The sequence below is a fragment of the Lontra canadensis genome, unplaced genomic scaffold (genome assembly GCF_010015895.1).
Source record: "Lontra canadensis isolate GAN:19392208 unplaced genomic scaffold, GSC_riverotter_1.0 scaffold54, whole genome shotgun sequence".
In the NCBI taxonomy this organism is placed as follows: domain Eukaryota; kingdom Metazoa; phylum Chordata; class Mammalia; order Carnivora; family Mustelidae; genus Lontra; species Lontra canadensis.
The window spans coordinates 536,236-558,220 of record NW_022631048.1 but is presented as its reverse complement, the minus strand read 5'-3'; the positions used below and the strand labels follow the sequence as shown (position 1 = coordinate 558,220).

Genomic DNA, 21,985 nt, shown 5'->3' with positions numbered 1-21,985 from the left:
AAAGGTTATAGTCTTAAATAGGAACAGCTCTTCCATGGGCTGCCAGCCTCATAAGGGCAAGGCCCACTTTTACCGTGTTCACCTGGCATCCAGCACCGTCCCTGGAGTGTGAATGAAAGAGGACTATATAAATACCTAAATAACAGTAGACCAAAAGCCTGACTTGGCCTTAGACTGAAGCCGTGTTTTCATCCATGCCCAGGTTGGTGAGGCCTTGTGTTGAGCAGATATCCTGTGCAAGCCTGCCTCCTGCCTTTGTTGGTGGGGACATAGCAGGTGCGGGCAGAAGATGCAGTCAGCTCTAGGAATCAGCAGTGTTCTGGCTTCTTAGGAGGCAATCCCTTCCAGATCTTCCCTGTGCTTTTAAAGGTTGTCAGGATTTAGAACACGAACATCCGTATAATAAGTCTTCTGCAGGCTGGAAGGCCATTCTCTGCTCCTGCCTCCGTTGTCCTGACCTGGTGGGGTATGGCCATGGGCCGGAGGTCTGAGTCTGTCACCAGCCGGCAGTCCCCGGGGACTGTGGGGTCTGGGCGCTGGCAGGTGCAGCAGTCTGGGCTCTGATGAGTCAGATGAGGTGGTAAATGCTACTGTCCCTTTACAGCATCAAAGTCACCCCCGCTATGCTCTTGGGGAGGTGGTGAAAACTCTTGATTAGAGGATACTATTTAATTCTTTCTTTAAGATTTTATGTATTTATTTGAGGTGGGGGGGGAGGAAGGAAGGAAGGAAAGGAGGGAGGGTAGGAATAGGGGGAAGGAGAAGCAGACTCCTTTCTGAGCATGGAGCCCGATGCGGGGCTCGATCCCCTGACCTGAGTAAGAATCAAGAGTAAGATGCTTAACTGACTGAGTGACCCAGGTGCCCCAGAGGATACCCTTAAAAGGTCAAAGTATTTGGGAATGTTTCAGTGGCTTGCAAAGACTGATTATAAGCAGTCTTATAAATGCAGAAAATTTAAGCTCAAGTTAAAACCGCCATGACACAATGAATGGACAGAATTCATTTCTTTCCCAACAAGGTGACTCTTCCTGAGAACTTCTTTCCATTCTTCTCATTTCCATTTCTTCTCATTCCCAAGACTGTCAAGGAGTTTTTACTTCTTGAGGTGCCTGGGTGGCTCAGTGGGTTAAAGCCTCTTCCTTTGGCTCAGGTCATGATCCCAGGGTCCTGGGATTGAGCCCCGCATAGGGCTCTCTGCTCAGCAGGAAACCTGCTTCCCTCTTTCTCTGCCTGCTTGTGATCTCTGCCTACTTATGATCTCTCTCTGTGTCAAATAAATAAAATCAAAAAAAAAAAAAAAAGAAGAAGTTTTTACTTCTTTTAGATGATTTTCAAGACACCAGTTAGAGTTTAAATCATTTTCTGGGACATTGATTTTCTAACAGGGTAATTTCAGTTTTTGATCATTAAAATACAAGTTAAATTTAAGTGGCAAATTAGAGATACTTAATACATTTGTTTTTTCCTACCAAACAGTATTTTTGTGGAAGTTACAGAATATTTATTAAGGCTATCAGGAGATGTAGACAATGTACTCTCTCTTAAGGTAATTTTAATATTTACTCAGGGTTTTGCAGCATCAGAAAAAAGCTTTGATGAACCATAATGCTACTTGAATCCTGGAAGGGAATGTTCTGTAGTTCAGTAGACTGTGATGCTGGGAGGGTATTTTGGAATTCTTGCATTAGAAATACAATGGACACTACCTCAAATAGCAGACATGTAATTGTTTCACATTAAAATAACTGTGCTTAATATTTTAACTAACATATAAGTTGTTTAAAATACTTTTTGCTCAGAAATCAGCCTTGTTTACATAAAAGGTTAGTACTTTATTTTTAGAATATGCAGTTTCATTTTTTCAAGCTTTATTGCAATATAATTGATGTATAATATGTAAGTTTAAGGTGTACAGTGTTATGAACTGACACACACACATATTTCAAAACGTTTACCACAGTCAGGCTAACTTCCGCTTCATATAATTACCATTTGATGTTGTTATAGTGAGAACATTAAAGCTCTTCTCTCATAGCAACTTTCATTTATAGAACACAGTATTGTTTACTGCAGTCACCATGGTGTACCAGAGAGCCCCTGAACTTCCTCATCTTATAACTTTGTGCCTTGACCAACATCTCCCTATTTCCTCACCCCCTCATCCCTGCAACCACCATTTTACTCAGTTTCTAGGAATTAGGTGTTTTCAGATTCCACATATAAGTGAGTATTTACCCTTTTTGGTCTGACTTACTTCACTTAGCATCATGCCCTCAAGGTCCATCCGTGGGGTTGTAAATGGCAGGATTTTTTTTTTTATAGCTGAATAATATTCCATAGATATATATATGGAATATATAATATATATACAATACACATATGTATATATACACAGATATGTACATATACATAAAAATGTATATATGTGTGTGTATGTGCATATATATACATCCAGCTATGTGTGTGTGTGTGTATATATACACACACACATTTTCTTTATCCATTTATCTGTCAGTGGACACTAAGGTTGTTCCCATATCTTGGCTGTTATGAGTAATGTTGCAGTGAGCGTGGGGGTACAGATCTCTTTGAGATCATGCATTATTACCTTTGGATTTATACCCAGAATTGAGATTGCTCGATCATGTGATAGTTTTAGTGTTGATTTTTTTGAGGAGTCCCCACACTGTTGTCCATAGTAGCTGTACCAGCTTACATTCCCAGCAGCAGTGCACCAGGGTTCCCTTTTTTCCACATCCTCACCAGCATTTGTTAGCTATTATAATAGCTTTCCTAACAGGTGTGATGATGTGATAACTCATTGTGGTTTTGATTTGCATTTTCATGGTGATTAGTGACATGGAGCACCTTTCCTGTATTTGTCAGCCATTTGTCTGTCTTCTTTGGAGAAATGTCAGTCAAGTCCTCTGCCCGTTTTTTTTTGTTGTTTTTTTTCTTTTAAGATTTTATTTATTAATTTGAGAGGGAGAGAGAGAGTGAGAGAGAGCCTGAGAGGGGAGATGGTCAGAGGGAGAAGCAGACTCCCTGTGGAGCCAGGAGCCTGATGTGGGATTCCAGGGCTCCAGGATCATGACCTGAGCTGAAGCAGTTGCTTAACCAACTGAGCCACCCAGGCATTCCCTCTGCCTTTTTTTTTTTTTTTTTTTAAGATTTTATTTATTTATTTGACAGAGATCACAAATAGGCAGAGAAGCAGGCAGAGAGAGAGGAGGAAACAGGCTCCCTCTGAGCAGAGAGCCCGATGCGGGGCTCGATCCCAGGACTCTGGGATCATGACCTGAGCCGAAGGCAGAGGCTTTAACCCACTGAGCCACCCAGGCGCCCCCCTCTGCCCATTTTTAAATCAGATTGTTTTCTTGCTGTTGAATGGTATGAATTCCTTGTATATTTTGCATATTAACCCCAGATCAGATACATGGTTTGCACATAGTGCCCTCCATTCTGTAGGCTGCCTTTTTCATTTTGTTGTTTTCTCTGCTGTACAGAAGGCTTTTAGTTTGATGTCATTCCACTTGCTGAGTTTTGGTTTTGTTACTTGGTGCTTTTGGTGTCATGTCCAAAAAAATCATTGCCCAGACTGTCATAGGAGATGTCCCCCTATGTTTTCTTCTAGGAGTTTTATGATTTCATATCTTACCTTTAAGTTCTTAATCCATTTTGAGTTAATTTTTGTAAGTGGTATAAGATAGGGGTCCAGTTTTATTATTTACATAGGAATATCCAGTTTTCCCACCATTTATTAAGGGGACTGTCCTTTCATCATTGACTATTCTTGAAATACTAGGTGATAGCATGGGTTTATTTCTGGGCCCTTGATTCAGTGTCCGCATTTATGTCAGTCCTATATTGTTCTGATCAATATAGTTTTGTAATATAGCTTGAAATCAGGAAGTGTGAGGCCTCAGCTTTTTCTTAGGATTAATTTGATTATTTGGAAACTTGTGGTTTCCTATTAATTTTAGGATTTTTTTTCTATTTCTGTGAAAAAGAATGTTTTTTTGAAAGTATAGATTTATAATTGGTCAGTAGTTGTTTGTAGAATAAAGAATATTTCAGCCACATATCATACAAAATTTGAAACATAACTTATATGAGGTTGTGCCTCCTTTCTCCATTACTCCTTCCATTTCTTCAGAGTGGAAAACAAGGACTTTGAAGCTTTTTAAATTTTCCAATTATTCCCAAATTGGAATGAATTTGCTGCTGACAAAGTGTTTTTCTTCCACCTGCAGAAACAGCAGCTTCTGTTAAAAGCTGAATTATCACATCAAGAAGCTCAAATTAATGTAGTTATTAAATCTTAGAGAGATAGGATCATCTTTAAAACCTCACAAGAATACACTTTTCTTGCATACTCGTTTTAACAGTGGAATGCATCATAGTTAGAATCGTGGGGCAATGAGTGCCAGATGGGGACTGTCAGTTCTTCAGCTATTCAAGCCCGGTACTGAGTATTGAAACCCTGAGATGAAATCTGAGAGCAACGGAGACAATTCAGGAGTTTATAGCTAAAGGTTAGGTTGTTCTGGCCATAGAGTAAGTCAGCGAGAAAATAAGGGTTTGTTTTGTAGATGTGTAGAAACCCCTCAAGTAGATGTATTTTTCAGAGACTTCCTACATCCAGCTGGAGGTCTTGCTCACCTCGGGGTGTATCATCAGGGGAGAGTAAAATAAGCAGTAAAAAGAGCTTTTCCCAAGTATGAAAGAACAGGCGTTTGCTTTTCACACGTGTAATGTAAGTGCAGCTTGCTCGCTAGGTGTGACTAAAGAGCATGAGGCTGCCTGGGCAGCCATGTGCATGTTGGGATTGCTAACTAGTGGATCTCAGAGAACGAAAGTGAAATCCATCTTCCTTCTTATTCATTCCACTCCGTGTCCGTGGGGATGCAGCATTTGTGAAGGAATCAATTATCCATTTGTTAGTCAGAGGAGCCTTACAAATTATACATTAGCAGATTGATTCCTTAGGTTCGCTGTTGGGGGACCGATAGCTTAAGGTGGGATGATGAGGAGCGTCGGGGGAAAAGAAGTTGCCACAAAGAACACCATTAAAAGCAGCTTTCGAAATGACCGTGAATTTATTCCTAATTGAAGAGCTGACATAATCCATACTAAGTGTATTTATTTCAGGCATTTTACATTAGGTAATTGATTATCACATGAGGTGTACGTGTTGGTAATTTTGCCTTTTCTTTAAATTTAAGAACTTGAGACCACCTGTGGTAGACTTGGGCTTAGAAGGTATGGGCCAGTCCGCACCCCCTCCTGCTTAGTCAGGCCTCTTTTTTTGTTCCATTAAGGAAACATTTTTGTATGTTCTATAGTGTCAGCTTGACATTATTGATTTTTGAACAAACTCACTTATATTGTCCAGAATTCCAAACATGTCTCCATTAGGAATAAAATTGTAGCTAATGGAAAATACAGCTGAGGCCATTTTTCTCAGGTCTTTTTTTTTTCCTCGGGTCCCTTTTCTTGTTTACATCTACTCCAGTATCCCAGCTTGGCAGACACACCCCATAAATTCTGTGTGTAAAACAGGCAATTAGAAGATTCCACATGGAAGAAAGATGGACTCCTGCTCTACGGTTTCCCTCCTTACCCTTTCTCTTTTTCCCATTTATTTCAAGTATGCAGAAATGGCAGAAATGCGTAAGGCATTTGTTCCTTTTTCTGTGAGGACCTGTGCCAGACCTGCTTCTTGTGCCATTGACAGCTGTCATGCTGAAATCCTGTTCTTTATTTGTTTTTTATCAAGTATTACGGAACCAGTAATAGAAACCGATGTGCGTAGTGATGACACTCAGTTGTCACTTGAGGTAAAAATGGGTTCTGCGGGTCCCCAGAGTGATGGCTTTGACAATTAAGATAAATTTTGCTATCTTTTTGGTTTTAAATTAAAAAACTGACTACATAATCATGCAAAAATATTTATCCTTGGATTACAAACAAAATAAATATATGCTCTAGAAAAGGACAATCTAAACAATAATAGTATTTCAGATAAAACCAGTGCTAATATGTTAGAGTATCTACTTCCAGTCACATATGTTATGTACAGATGCCTGTAAATACAGTTGTATTTATAAACCCTGGGTGGGGTTTACTGAGAGCTAGCCGAATTGTGAGTTGAAGGCAAAGTCTTCCAGATGAGTGAGTTTGCTGAAGACTTCCAACACCAACTACAAGATCTGGAAGTTCCCGGATGCACTCTCATGGTTGGTAATTAGTTAGGGGCCTTAAAGAACTCACTGAAAGTTATTATACTCAAAATTACAGTTCATTACAAGGAAATGATACAGTCAACAAATCAGCTAAAGGAAGAGACCGCATAGGGCAGACCCTGGGATGCAAAATTCCATTGTCCTCAGGACGTGTTACCGCCTGGCCTACTTGTGTGACAACCCCGGGAAGCTCCCATTGCTGTTCAGGATTTTTACGGGGGATCTGTTATGTAGGAATGATTGGTTGATGGGTTGTCCGTATGGTTGAATTTAGCTTCCGGGTTGGTTGATATCCATGATCACAGGGGTTAGTCTTTCTGGCATGGCCCACTGAAAGACTGTGCGGTCTTTCACCTTTAACAGACATTCCTATCAGGATAGATTATCTCCCAGAAACCAAGAGTCAAGACCTGACTTCTCTTGGATTAAGTCAGATTCTTTATTTTTTTAAGATTTATTTGAGAGAGAGAGAGAGGGAGAGCGTGCACACACATGAGCAGGGGGAGGACAGAAGGAGAGGGAAAGAATTTCAAGCAGACTTCCCGAAGAGTGTAGAGCCTGACTTGGGCTCCATCCCGTGACCCTGAAACCATGACCTGAGCCAAAATCAGGAGTTGGACACCAAATCAGCTGAGGCACCCAGGTGCCCCAAAGTCCGATTCTTTATTATATAATACATTTTTTAAACTTAATATTTTTGTTCTTTTAATTTTCATCATTTATATTTGCTTTTAGAAATTTAAGTAATTTCCATTTCTTTAGTGTCTTACGGAAGAAACCTGCTGTGGAAAGCATCTTTGCAAAATAATTTTTTTTTAAAGAATTTATTTATTTATTTGACAGAAATCACAAGCAGGCAGAGAGAGGGGGAGAAGCAGGCTCCCTGCTGAGCAGAGAACCCGATGCAGGGCTCGATCCCAGGACCCCAGGATCATGACCTGAGCCGAAGGCAGAGGCTGTAACCCTCTGAGCCACCCAGGCGCCCCAATTTTTTTCTTTTCTTTTTTGTTTTTTTGTTTTTTTGGTTATTTTAAAGATTTATTTATTTATTTATTTATTACAGAGAGAGAGAGAGAGAGAGAGAGAGAGAGCGCGCGCGAGCATGAGTTGGGGGGAGGCAGAGGGAGAAGCAGACTCCCTGCTGAGCAGAGAGCCCGATGTGGGGCTCGATCCCAGGACCCCAGGATCATGACCTGAGTCGAAGGCAGAGGCTTTAACCCACTAAGCCACCCAGGCGCCCCAATTTTTTTTTTTTTTGGTTATTTTAAATATTTTATTTATTTATTTATTTATTTATTTATTAGAGAGCATGAGTTGGGGGGAGGCAGAGGGAGAAGCAGACTCCCTGCTGATCAGGGAGCTCAATGCAGGACCCAATCCCAGGACCCCAGGATCATGACCTGAGCCGAAGGCAGATGCTCAACCGACTGAGCCCTCCAGGCGCCCCTCTTCTTCTTGTGTAAAATAGGCAATACACATGTCTTTTGAAAGATTTAATTTTTTATCTCAGAGAGAGAGAGAGCGAGCACTGGGGGTAGAAGGGGGCGAGGGAGAGAGAATCTTAAGCAGACTCCACACTTAGTGCAGAGCCCAAAGCAGGGCCAGTCTCACAGCCCTGCTTAACCGACTGCACCATCTAGGCGCCCCAGAAAATACATATTTTAAAGATTTTTGATACACATTGCAAAATGATCCTTAGGAAAATTTCTCCATATTTGAATTCCCACCAGTAGGGGACAAGGAGTGTCTCTTTGGGGACTTCTTTGCCAAAACTAGATACTTAAACAATCTTTGCCAATTCCATAAGCAAAATATCTTGTTTATTTATATGTTATTTGTTATTACTAAGGTTGACTCCTGTTCTTGTTTACCTATAATTTGTACTATTTCTTTTGGGAGTTGACTGTTTTACTTGGTTTGAGTTACATGAATAAGAAGTCCAAATATTTTCAAAAACTAAAGAAGAATAAGCTGTAAAGTTCTTTGCAATGTACATGACGAGGGATATTTACCCTAATCTTTGATCTCTCATGAATCAGTTTTAAAATTATGGACATCCCAATAGCTAAATAGTTTTTTCCTCTAGATTGATTCATGCTTAGAACTTATAGTTTAAGGTTGTTATTTTTACTGATGTATTAACTGGATTTTCTCTCCAATTTTATTTGGTGTGACTTATGAAATATAAAATATTTGTACTTTCACATTAAAATAGGGAAAGGAAAGAGGTAGTAAATAAACATGGGCTAAATACCTCATCTTCTAAATGAGTCAGTGTATGCCATTGTACTGATTGGAGCGAGAGATAATTCAAGTATAATTCCTAAAACATTTTTAAGTAATCACTAATAGAATACAAATAGAATGAACAGAATTTAAATTGTCCCTAGATAGACAAAAGAATTTGAGTAATATAGCAAAAAAGTAATAATGGAATAAGGAAACATAATTCTAAAAAGTATAAAATACTTTACTGTTAACTAAAAGAAAAATATCCTCAGCTTTGATATGAAATAAATATTAAGCATATTGGCAATAAAAATGCAAGAAAAAGTAGAATTTAAAGCAAAAGAGAATTAGCCAGCAGACCACATATTATATTGATTACATTTACGGGTAAAAGGAAACTTTTTCATACCTTTGATGTACCCAATTATAGGGCATCTAATATCTAGACCAAAACTTACTTGAAATGCAGGGAGAAATGGGCAAAACTGCAGTTGTAATGGGAAGTTTTTGAAACATGTTTCTATCAGTCTTTGATGAGTGAAGAAGAGAGTAACTAAGGTTATATAGAAACTAGATTATAAAAATAACATTAAAAATATGTGTATTTTGAACCAATAGAAACTAGATATTAAAAATAACATTAAAAATATGTGTATTTTGAACCAGAGAATATGTGTTAGTTGGAAATGAATAGCTCAGATTTCAAAGAACAATTTTTAAAAAATATACGAACCACATTTCTGACCACAATTGTAGTTACACTAGAATTTTATTAATAACTAGATAAGTAACCAAATAATGCTGTCACCATTCTTAGAAATAAAACAAAATGTTACTTTTCTCAAAGAGGAAATAATTATTGTATTGTACATTATTTTTTGCCTCTAATTTATGACCAGTTTACATAATAAGGTAAATGCCAGACACTTGATTATTTTATGGTTACTAGATGAGCAGTAACAACTAAAGCACACTATATTAATGTCAGGAAGTTAGAATAAGGTCAATAAAATTGTTCTAAGCCAAAAAGGGAAAGTTAATATACAATAAGAAATTAATAAAATAGAAAACATTAAAAATGAATTTCATATTTGCAAATATGAGGTGGAAAAATAATAGTACCTGCTTCCTAGAATTGCATAAATGGTACATGTATAAAACTCTTAGAGCCTGATGCCCAATAAGCCTATAGGAAATGTTAACTCAGTGATAGTAGTAGTAATATCATTAGTATTATTAAAATATTAAAAGAGGAAAAGGTAACAAAAAAATTTTCATCTCAAGAATATGAAATGCAGTTTTTTCTGGGAAAACCAAGATGACCAGAACAGAATGAGAACATTTGAGTTCCTTGACAGTCATGGAGGAAAAAAATGTGATCTAAGAAATAAGCCACAGAAGGTATTAACCCCAGACGTTTTCATGCGCAAACTCTTTTTAATTTTACCTTAAGTTTTTTAATGTTTATTTTTATTGTGAGGTACAACTTGATAAGGCACATAAAATATTCAGTGAAACAGTGGTCATAAGTCAAACCATCATGTAACTAGCATTGTGTTGAGAATAGATGGTGTGAAATCCCCCTCTGCTCAAAGTCGCCTTAACGGGACCCTTTATAACTGAAAGTGCTTGGCTTTTCTTTTTCATTTTCTGCCCTCTTTGTGTGCCCCCTCTGTGCTGTCATAGAATTTTGTCTATTTTTGTATGTTGTATAAACAGAATCCTGTTATACATACCAGGAAGGAGAAAAGGGTACTTGCAGACATTGCCACTACTGGAATAAAATAAAGTGTAAGACTGCTAAGGGGAAAATTATCAAATTTTATTTGGAGATGTTAAAGAAGGTCTAATACGTGGAGAAATGGCTTAGAAGAGTCAATATTATAGAGATATTGAAAGAAAAGCTTTCAACATTTCACCATTAAGTGAAAATGAGGACTTTTCATCCCAAGAGTTTTTACCAGGAATGCAAAGAGGTTTTTTTTTTTTAACCAGGAATGGTGTTGAGTTTGATAACTTTCTGCAGCTAATGAGATGATCTTTGAATATCCTTCATTTATTTTCTTAATGCAGAGAATTATATTAGTTCATTTCCCTATATTATACCAACTTAGGATTTCTGGAATAAACTCGGCTTTTCTATCTATGCTGACTTTATTAATATTTTCTTTAGGATGTTTCCATTTATGCTCATGACCGAGATTCACTTGTACTTTTTGTTTCTCATAATATCCTGTTGAGCTTTTTTATTATAAGAGTATGCTGGCTTGCTAAAAAGATTTGGGAAACATATCCTTTCTGTTCTGTTCTCTGGAAAAATTTGTGTGTGATGGGAATTTTTTATTCTTTGAACGGTCTCTCATGAATTTAATATTGTAGTGAGTGAGTTTGACAGTGAAAAAGGTAAATAAGTAAAATACATAGTAAGGTAAGTAGTGGTAAGTGCTGCAGGGGAAAAATAAGCCGGTAAAGGATTGTGATGTTTGGGTAAATGTTGAAATTGTAGGTCGGTGGCCAGAGAGCATGGCTAAGATGACTACCTGTGAAGATTTGGCGGAAGTACATCTTGGGCAAACAGGTGCAAAGGCTCTAAGGCAGGAAGACAGCAGGGAGGTCTTCGTGGCTGGAGGAGAGAGAACAAGGCAGAGTGTAGATGAGGGGAGAAGTTGGCGTGAGGGCTAGAACCAAATTGTTGAGGACTCTCAGCTCATAGTAAGAACTTGGGGTTTGCTTCTGAGATGGGAGACCATTGGCAGATTTTCAAGCAATGACATTGTCTGGTCAATCTGTTAACAGTATCTTTCTGCTGATTTTTGGGGAACAGACTTCTGGGAGAATGACAGCAGAAGCAGGGTCCACTAGTTATAAAACTATTAGGATGATCCAGACAAGAATGATGGTGGCTTGGATGGCAACTCTAGAGCTGGTGAAAGTGGCCAAAGTCTCGATAAATTTGGTTTACGTGATAATAAGAATTGCTGACAGAAACACAGTAGAGTGTGAAAGAAAAACAGAAGTCAAGAATGGCTCCAAGGTTTTTTGCCCCGAGTAGCCAGAAGAATGTAGTCGTCTGTAACTGGGATCAGGGGAACATTAAGAAGGGCTCTTTCATAAGGGAGCATTGGGATCTTGGGTTGGGATATACTTTAGCTGAGATGCCTGGTAGGCATCCAAGTACATCTGTAAAATAGGCAGTTCTAAATATTGGTCTGAAAGAGGGAGAGGCCCAGTCTAGAGATAAAATTTAGGAGTCAGTTCATGGCTTGGAAGAAAATAACCAAAGGAGAAAACACAAATGTTAGAAGAACCTCAAAGGACTGAACCATGAAATATAGAAATCAGGAGATTGGGAGAATCTGACCAAAGACACAGAAAGGGGAGCTGGAAATGTCAAAGAAAAACCAGACAAGTGTGGTATCCTGGAAGCCAAGAGAAGGGGAGAGTTACCAGCAGTGTTATATCTTCCTGTTAGTTAAAGTAAGTTAGGCTTGAACGCTGACCACTCTGTTTAGCACCATGAGGGTTATTTCATCTTTAACTTCACACAGAACCCTACAAATCCTGAGAAAACCCAAGGAAAGTGTGGAGAACTATGGCTTGGTCTTGCCTTTTACCAGACAACAGAACATACTATGTGTATTATAATTAAATCAATGATGAATTGATACAGCAATGGACAAAGAGACCACAGTTGAAAACCCAGAAAGATATCTGAGGTGAATATTTATTATATGACAAACAGTTCTCTTCAGAAGAAGGGTGGATTATTTAGTAATTTTGGGAAGTCTTAGGTTTCCAGGTTTATTATGTGTGTGAGAGCAAAGCTGTACTTTACCATTTTCATTTCCAAAAACCAAATATGTCTTACACTCACACATCTAAACTAATAGACGTTTGTCTCACTGAAATATTACAAAGAGCAAAGAATTTGGTTGTTGATGCATATATTTTCCTGAAGTTTTACATGTTTATTTGTTTGTTTGTTTGAATAGAGCCCCGTGAAGATAAATCAGATTAGTCTGGATGAGAGTGGAGAGCACATGGGCGTGTGTTCGGAGGATGGCAAGGTATGGCAATGACATGGGCACGTGGAAAACACGGTCTGGTTCTGAGGCCTGGGATGGTTTCCAACTCCAGGGGCTTGGAAACGCACCCGGCTTACTGTATACCTGCTTTAGGAGAACCTTGATTATTCTTTTTGGGTATTGGACTCGCTTCCGATTGCTCATAATTAAAGTAAAATATATGTCGCACAAATGTGCCTTAGGAAAAGTAATTACAAGAATGTCAATAAAGTAACTAGTATTAAACTGATTAACAGCTGTGGCAGGGGGACATGTCACCTTAATCATTACTGCTGTGCCACTTATACTTCAGTGACTAGTCTGCAGTCCCTGCAAGACAAGTAGTTTAATGCCTTTCTGCCATAAATCCACAAAATTGGATTTTGTGGGCATGATTTCTGTGGGCCGGTGGTTTTCATTTTCACACAAGTTATGAATGTTTCTCTTGAATTATAGAATCTTTTGATAAGCAATCATAGTTTATCAGAAGAATAAAGTGTCTTACAATGGCCACATTAAATAAATGCAAAATCAATATATGTACAGTTTTCTAAAAACCTGGCACCCACTTCCTCAACCGAGGACATACATCACTTGCGCGGGTGTATAACTAACAATTATCAGTGCTTCTTGCTGATGTTGAGCTGAGACATTCAGTGGTTGTGGTGATTGATTTTCCACTTAATAAGAATGTCTTTTTTGTTTTTCAGTCGATGGAAGTCTTTTCTGCTGTTGGTTTGCAATGATAAAATTCTAATACACAGTGTATTTAAGCTACTTTTCTAAAATAACAGTCCGAGAAAAGTGCATTAAGAATCATTACACAATCTTACGTACTCCTGACTGAATAGAGCACATTTTCTAATCTGATTTTGTATTTTTACATGATCTAAATTCAATGGGTCATTAAGACGAGTAAATGAAAAACAGTGTGCTCCGTGTAAAAGATTTATACCCATTTGATCTATTAGCAAAAGAAAAATGAAGTCCTCTTGACACACAAGAATGCATTTTATATATCTAAGCTTTAATGTTGCCCAAAGGGTCCTTTGAAATGGTAGTTGGAGCCCTGTGCTTTCCAAAGATCACTGTCAAATTTTACAGTACTTTCTAAAATCCTGAGGTGGACCAGACTGTCAGGGAGGTGAGGGAGGAGCCTGGTACATATGGAAATTGAGAATTATCTTTTAGTATTTATGAATTTGTAAAGGAAGGTCATCTTTATTTATTTATTTTTGTCCTTAAAGGTAAGGAATTTGTTCTGGGCTGACAGCCAATTTAGTTGAACTAAATTGTTGGAAGAGAATATTCATTTTTCAAATTGGAAAATAATTTTTACTGAAATAACTTCATCAGAGAATTTTCAGAGCTTTAAATGTTGAATGATTATTATTTGATACGGCAAAGTGGGATATTTTAATTCTGTCTAGTGTATAATGACCCTCAGATATCACCCGGTATACTTCTTGGCAAATACCTGTTTTCCAATTTAGGCAGATTTTTAACTGCCGTATTTTGGTGTAGACCTGTGATACTTTTTGGTTTTGTTTTTTTTTAGATTTTATTTATTCGACAGAGGAAGACACAGGGAGAGAGGGAACACAAGCAGTGGGAGCAGGAGAGGGAGAAGCAGTCTTCCCACAGAGCGGGGGATGGGGGGTGGGGGTGGTAATCCCGTAACCCTGGGATCATGACTTGAGCAGAAGGCAGTTGCTTAACGACTGAGCCACCCAGGCACCCCTTGTGATACATTTTTTAAAACCGTTTTCACATATGTTTTATTAGCATTGATAGAACTGAAAATAAATATTTTGGTGCACATAATTTATGTAAGCTAGCAGTATTGGGAAAATTGAGTAGCTAGTATAGAATGATCTGGCAAAGCGGTCAGTAATGATAAAAACACAAAAAGATTATTACAAAGATAAACACAAAGAATATTACAAAGATATTTAGATCTAATGCATCTTTAAATGGCTGTTGTGATTTTTCTTTCTTTAGTGTATTAAGACCCCTAGATAATATACATCACCTTCATACATAAGCTAGAATCAATTTAGTGTAGAGTTCAGGGTGGAGATATTTTCTTTTAAAATTTTGGAGATGTTGCTTCCTTTTGTCTGACCTTTATTTTTGTAAACATGTCTGAGGCTAGCATTCTTTTGTTCTTTCACAAAACCTTTAAATTTTTTTTTTTTTTTTGGTCCTACCTTGGAGCTTAGACTAATAATAATAACAACAATAATACAACAATATACGGCCCTTGTAGTTCAGTTTGCTAAGTTATGTCTTGTTCAGGTCTATTTTCATTAATTTTGTCTGGAACACAGTAAGTCCTTTTGATCCATATACTGAAGTATTGTTTTCATTTCAGGAAAGTTTACTTCAGTTCTGATTTTGATTATTGCTTCAATTCCATTTATTTTCATTTCTTCAAAGAAACCCAATAATACTTAGACTGGAGGCAGTTCTGGGGCAGAGGCTAAGCACTGGCTCTGTATTCCAAGCCTGCCTGGGCGGGATTTCCGCTGCTTCCTCCACTGGGCCCTGGGCATGCTAGGGGGCCACCTGGGAACGTTGCCAGGTGCTGGGTGTATGGTGAGCGCTCTGGGTTTATGTCACCTGTTTTTACTGCTAACCATTCACTTCTTAACCCATCGCAAACTGGCGTTTCCCCCCTCCTGCATTATTGTAGCTAAACTTTTCAAGGAAAGAGGGTGAATGGATAAGCACCATTAACCCTTCTCCTTTCGAAAGTATGTATATTGTTAGGAAAACCGGTCATACTGCGTGTGTGATGCACACGTGGGCACACACACATGTATGTGCTTTTCTTTCTCATTTTCTCCTTCTCCTTTCTCTGTAGTTAGGGAGTTTCTTGTTTGTTCCCTTTGCTGATTTGCTTTTATCCCAGTCTCCATGTTGCCTCATGGAATAGCATTTTATTCCATCTTGGATGTTTAATTTTCCTGAAGTCTTTCTCTTGCTCCTGGCTCTATTTTCGTATCAGCCAGATATATATTTAATTTAAAAAATTTACAACTTCTTGTATTTCTTTCTTTTTTTTTTTTTTTTAAGATTTTATTTATTTATTTGATGGAGGGGGAGCTAGAGAGCACAAGCAGGGGGAGCTGCAGACAGAGGGAGAGGGAGAAGCAGGCTTCCCACCAAGCAGGGAGCCCGATGTGGGGCTCCATCCTGGGACCCTGGCATCATGACCTGAGCCGAAGGCAGATGCTCAACCGACTGGGGCAGCCAGTGTCCCTTTTGTGTGTTAGAGTGCCACGTACTATAGTCTAAAGGCTAGGAATGGAATTATGCTGCCACATTTTAGCTGTGTGATGTCAGGTACATTATTCCTATCTCTCTGTGCCTCAGTCTGTTTCCTCCTCTATAAATTGGGGATAATGATGGTACCTGCCTCATTGATTATTAGAAATAAATGAGTTAATATTTATAAATTGTTTGGAGTAGTAGAGGGACAGAAGAAACATGTAGTAATCGCTAGCGATCATCAGGTCATCTTTCGGCTCCAGACTCACAGACGTCTTTTCTTAGTGAAGTCACTGGACAGTTTTCCAGTTTTCTTTCTTTTCTGGCTACTAGTAAACATTTTAAAAAGCATGCTTTTTTTCCCCTCTGAGTCATCGGAATTGTGTTCTGCAATATCGTTTTTACAGACCTGTGTGTGTTTTTTGTTGCTTTTTTATTCGTTCTAGAACAAGAAGAGCTCTTTCTGAATCCGGGTTAGCAAACAGAGTCTGCGTCTGATTGCTCTTGGCCCTGCCTGTTAGCATTTTGGGTGTTGTGGAATCACCTTCTTCTCTCCATGCAAGGGCCCCGGGAAATGAGCTTGATACCCTCTGACCAGAGCTCATCGGTTAAGACAGCTCCCCCAGTGACATGGGAGCCACTGCTGCTGCTCCTGCATCTCTGACACTCTTCATGGGTGGAGAAAAGGAAATCCAATCTCCTCTGGGAGGGTCTCTTCAGCTCCTGCCCCAGATGGAAGGCAGCTTCCATGTTCATTCCTGTTCCTACTTGCCCTGTTTCTGTTGGAAACTGGGGTTTGAGAGAAAGGCCTTTTCAAGGGAAGTACAGCCGGGGAGGTTGTCTGAGCCTCTGGCCACCTCGCTCATGGTTCCTTTCCATCAGATGGGCTACATTGCCCGGTTTTCTGGTTGGCAAATACATAGAACTCCATGCTCACTTGGTGAAGATCTACACCTTTCTTACGGTTCCATGAGGGCAGGTTTTCTTTAAGCAGTAAAACATATCACATGCCTTCCGTGGTCCTCACATGGCCCTACGGGTCTGGCGTTAATGAGAAATTTGCCAGGACTGTCATAGATTGGCCGTAAGGGCTCCTGCTCTGAATTTTCTCTTTTTCTTCATTAGGTATTTTTATGACTAGTTGGGGGAGGTTGTTAGAGGATACCATTTTCAAAAAGACCCCCTCTGTTTTAGCCTTTAATTACATGTTCTTACCTGGGATGAGATCTTCCTTAAAGCCAGAACTCTCTAGGCAGACATTCAGCAGGTTCCTTCCACAGACGAGTATGATATTCACTGACAAAAATGGCAAAATAAATAAAGAGGAGGGAGAAGAAATAAATAAAAACTGTTTTGGATTTTATTAGCTATGGTGTTATAACTTACGACCAGCTCGTTTGGCCTGTCACATTAGTGAAATGAACCAAAACAGTGCAGATTTTACAAATCACCCTGGTTGTACCGATCAAGTTTATGAGAGCTGTCTTGTGGAAGTTCTAGTGTTTTCCATACTGAAGGAGGAAACAGGAATATTTGAAGAGGTTATTCAGTCAAACGTAGCAGTAGGGTATGAACCCAGAACCAAGAACCTAGTCTGTTCACTTTTCTTTTGATTCCCCCTTATTCTACTATTACATCTCCAATATGGGTTTTGTTTTTTTTTTTTAATGTGGGTTCATAATTTTTAAAGGGGCAGTTATCCCTGGTAATTTTTAATTTAATTTCACCATTCAAATCACAGTCCTAATATTTATCTTCTGTTTACTGATGCCTCAGTCTTTTTCAGAGGGCTTTATACTTCATTTATTTACATCTCATATACTTTTCCCCACCATAAAAATCACATAGCTTTTGTTCTTAAAATCACCTTTACCTTCTTGTAGCCAGACGGAATCTTATCCTTTGGAATGAATGGTCTGCTTCATTTAGTGTCAGCTTTGATCACAGAGTTGCCTAATACAGAGTCTGACATTCACCTTCCCTTTATTTTGGTAAATATTTGAGGTTTTTGATAAAACATTCAAAAATCCTCTATCATTCCCTCATTCCATCATTCCCTTTCCGATTCCACTTTTCCTACACTTTCTGTAAAAAGATATCTTATTTCCATCTTTTAAACTGTCTCATATAATGTTAGTGTGTAAGAGAATAGGGGCTTGGAAAACTCTTCTTGCTTCTTACAACCTTGGCCAAGTCCTTTATTTTTCTGCAGGATCACCTGGTTAGTAGGCATAATGGTGTTTGCTATCATACCTACCAGTGTTGCTATAAGGACTGCATGAGGCAGGGCAGGATTTTCAGTGCTAGCTACATATAATTAAATATTTAAATATTTATAATTAAATTAAGTAAGTTTTAAATAAATTTAATAAATAATTTAAATACATTTTATTTTTTTAAGATTTTATTTATTTATGAGAGAGAGAGAGAGAGAGAGAGAGATCATAAGTAGGCAGAGAGGTAGGGTGGGAGAGAAGCAGACTCCCTGCTGTGCAGAGAGCCCCATGCCGGGCTCAATCCCAGGACCCTGAGATCGTGACCTGAGCCGAAGGCAGAGGCTTAACCCACTGAGCCACCCAGGCACCCCAATTTAAATAAATTTTAAATGAATTAAAATACCATTCCATCCCACCAGAACTAGGGTCTGGCCATTAGTATCCAGGGATCACATCAAGAATACCTTCAATAGACCTCCTTGGGGAAAATCATATACCCTCTTTGTTACAGTGTACCATGTGCTGTTGTTGGAACCCAGAAAACATACTTGGCACAGGATGTAAAAACAGTAGTCACAAAATGGTTGCCCTTACAATTTTATCTCTTCATGAATAAATTTGTCTCCAAAAATTGTATCACAAGTAAATTTTCTTCTTCGAACTCGCAAAAATGAACCACTCACAACTTACTAAGATGAAAACAAGAAGAAATCAAAAGTCTGACTAGTTTTATAACTACTTAAAAATTTGAATTTGTAATTAAAACTTTCTCACATAGACCCCACCCTGGATGGCTTCACTAGTGAATTCTTACAAAAGTAAGGAAGAAGTAATACCCCTCTTCTAGAGACTAGAAGAGTCTCCCAAGTGCTGGGAAGTAGTTCTAGGTGCCCCTAATAGCTCCAAGTATCTGAGAGCTCCTGGAATCTTAAGCTCTGCTGATGAGAGTGTAAATTGATCAAAACCCCTTTGCAAAATGCTTTGGCTGTTTATTAAATGTGAACAGATGCATAGCCTATGACAGTAGTTCCAGTCCTACTTATGTACTCTTCACAAATGTGTATCTTAGTGCCCCAAAAGATTTGTAAGGAGTGTACATAGCAGCATTATTTATAATAGCCCCAATTTGGAAACAACCCAAATGATCAACAAAAGGCAGATACATGAATTATGGTATATTCATACACTGAAATACTATATTACAATGACAGAGAACCAGCTACTGCTATACATAAGAGTTTGGGTAAATCTTGTAAGGAAGATGGTGAGTGAAAGAAACCAGTGAAGTAATTCATGTTCCTGTGTATATAAAATTCAGACACCAGCACAGTTCATCTGTGGTGATGGAGTTTAGAGTAGCGGCTCATTTGTTAGGTGGACAAAGAACACGAGGAAACACAGAGGTGCTTCTTGGGTTCTAGTTCTTGATCTGGGTGGTGTCTGCAGGGATGTGCTTAGGTCATGAAAGTTTATCAAGCTGTAAATGTATGATTCGTACCCTTTGCAATAATGTATATTATTCCGTTTTTAAGTAAACCACTCAGAGATTTGGTATGGTTAAAGTAGTCTGGAACAACTTTAAGGTTGTTAGATGGTAAGTAGAAACTTAAATCTTAATTTATACACTTGCAGTAGAATCAATGTAAGATTATAAATGAAGTGCAGTTCACCTAATCTCTTGCCACATTTATCTGCATGGTTGATTATATATATATGACTCAAAAAAGAAGGACCTTTTTCCTTCAAGGGAAGGAAAAAATAATTCCTTTAGGGGAGCCTATGGGAAGTTCATAAAAGAATATTAATAACCTATCCGTATCTAGTTCGTTTTTAAAAGCTGGCATCCATTTAATAAAACAAATTTGTGGTGAGTAAAGGGAACTCTATCCATGAGATGCTAATAAAACCTTAATTGCAGTGGAGTACTCTCACCCTGATAGAATTGTTTTCATTGGATAGTTAATAGAGATCACAGGGGCTTTAGATTATTACATATTCTGCTTTTTTTTTTTAATCAATAGTTTGTATTCTTTCTGAATCAGCAGCCTTCTTTGTTGCTGTCAGGGTGAACTGACAGGATCCATTTTACTTTTCAGGTGCAGGTGTTTGGACTGTATTCTGGAGAAGAATTTCATGAGACTTTTGACTGTCCCATTAAAGTAAGTATACAGTAAGTTTTAATTTTTCTAAGGGCTTTCTCAGTGGAGGCAGTAAGGATTACAGCGCTTTGAGCCCTACCAGTGTTGCATTAATTTGGTCAGTAAGCATCTCTTCAACACTTAAGGAAGCACTAGATACCACTTGATGGCATAAAAGAGCACAGGATGTTTGTTATACAACTGTGCTGTCAGTCTGTCCCCAGGAATCTTTTCTTGTAGTGAGTGAGAGGATATGTACACACAGTCTGTGATTAAAGACTAAAGAGGTACAAACAATATTAAGGAGTTCAAAGCCAAGAGGAGTTACTTTAGTTGTCTGTTTTAGTGATGGCTTCACAGCGGGAGTGATATTTGGGTGGGCTTTAATAAATGGACAGGGCAGACAGAGAAACTGGCTTTCCATGTGGAAGAACAATGTAATGTAAACGGAGAGGCCAGAAAGTTCAAACTGTGTTCAGGAAGTGGCAAAAAAAAAGCCTAGTTTAGATGGCACATAATACACTGACTTGGCAGGAGAGCTGTACGGGCAGATTGGGGCTGCTTTTGTTTTCAGGCTAAGAAATTTAGACTCCATATGGTAGATAAGGAGAAATTATTGAATGTTTAAGAGCAGAGAAGTGACATAAACTGAGCTACGCTTAAGGAAAATGAATATGGCAACTATATACAGTATAGATTGGAGAGCTGATAGCTGTGCGGCAGGAAGAGCGGTCTTAGATAACAGTTATGGTCAGTAAAGTGACGATTAGAGTTGTTGAAGGGAGAGGTCATCCATTGTTTTCACTTGTTTATTCAAACCCTTATTGATCAACAGGTAAAAGAGAATAGGATCTGATATGTGTTTTCCAAAGGCATCTCCAGCATGGAGGGTGATTTAAGCAGGAGAGGGATTGCAGGCCAAAGGCAATTTAGGAGGCTAGTGATGTCCTCGAGGCAGGGCATCACAGGACCTCAGTAACAAGAGCATCAGGAGTATTCAAGGGGAAGTCGAAGACGGGAATGTAGAAAGCCGATAGGAGGTCTACTTGACTGCAGGCCATTGTGAAGGATTGGATGGGGTGAGGGAGGAGGCAGGAGCTGGTTTTTGCTGTGGTGGTGGTACATGGCGATGCCATCAGTTGCAGGAAGGGATGTTTTGAGTCAGGACGTTGCTAATTAGGTCTTGAGTTCAGATAACTCGTACATCTGGTGAAAATGGTATGGATGTTTCGGAAACGTGAATGTAGAGCTCCGGATAGAGATTGGCCCTAAAAACACAAAGTTGATAACCACAGTTGAGTAAGATAAAAACCATTGCCCCACCTGTTCCAGTTGGTGCCCTCAAATCATTGGAAGGCATCCGGGACAAGGAGATGGCTGGGTACTTTCTCTGGGTTTCTTCTATGAATCCTATTCAGTTACAAACATTCGTGATATCTTGTTGCCTCGATTGAGCCTAGAGAGGGGATGCCCACTCAGAGAAACCTCACTCAGCCAGAAACTAGAACTAATTCACTCTCATCTTTTAGCTTTGACCTGGCTTCACAGGAGAGATCTTTTCACAAGAGAGCAAAAACTCAGATGTCCTCAGTTGCAGACTATTACCTGAATAGATTAATTCTTCCCTAGCTATCAGGATAATTTTTAGATTATGCTGCCTGTCAAGTATATAGAATTTTCATTCCGTGCTTTAACTGTAACTCCTAAACCAATGATGGGTCCTCATTCCCTTGTAGATCATTGCCGTGCACCCGCATTTCGTGAGATCCAGCTGCAAGCAGTTTGTGACTGGAGGGAAGAAGGTAAACGCTTTGTGT

At 38.8% G+C, this 21,985-nt stretch overlaps 1 protein-coding gene across 4 annotated transcripts in view; it reads left to right on the top strand.

The window, feature by feature from the left end:
* VPS41 (VPS41 subunit of HOPS complex) overlaps positions 1-21,985 on the top strand; it is a 168,946-nt gene that overhangs the window by 57,994 nt on the left and 88,967 nt on the right. For all 4 annotated transcript variants that reach the window (XM_032874943.1, XM_032874941.1, XM_032874942.1 and 1 more), the window contains 3 exons: positions 12,470-12,544; positions 20,127-20,189; positions 21,905-21,970. In XM_032874943.1, the coding sequence (XP_032730834.1) occupies positions 12,470-12,544; positions 20,127-20,189; positions 21,905-21,970 (204 nt within the window). The remainder of the gene's footprint in view (positions 1-12,469; positions 12,545-20,126; positions 20,190-21,904; positions 21,971-21,985) is intronic.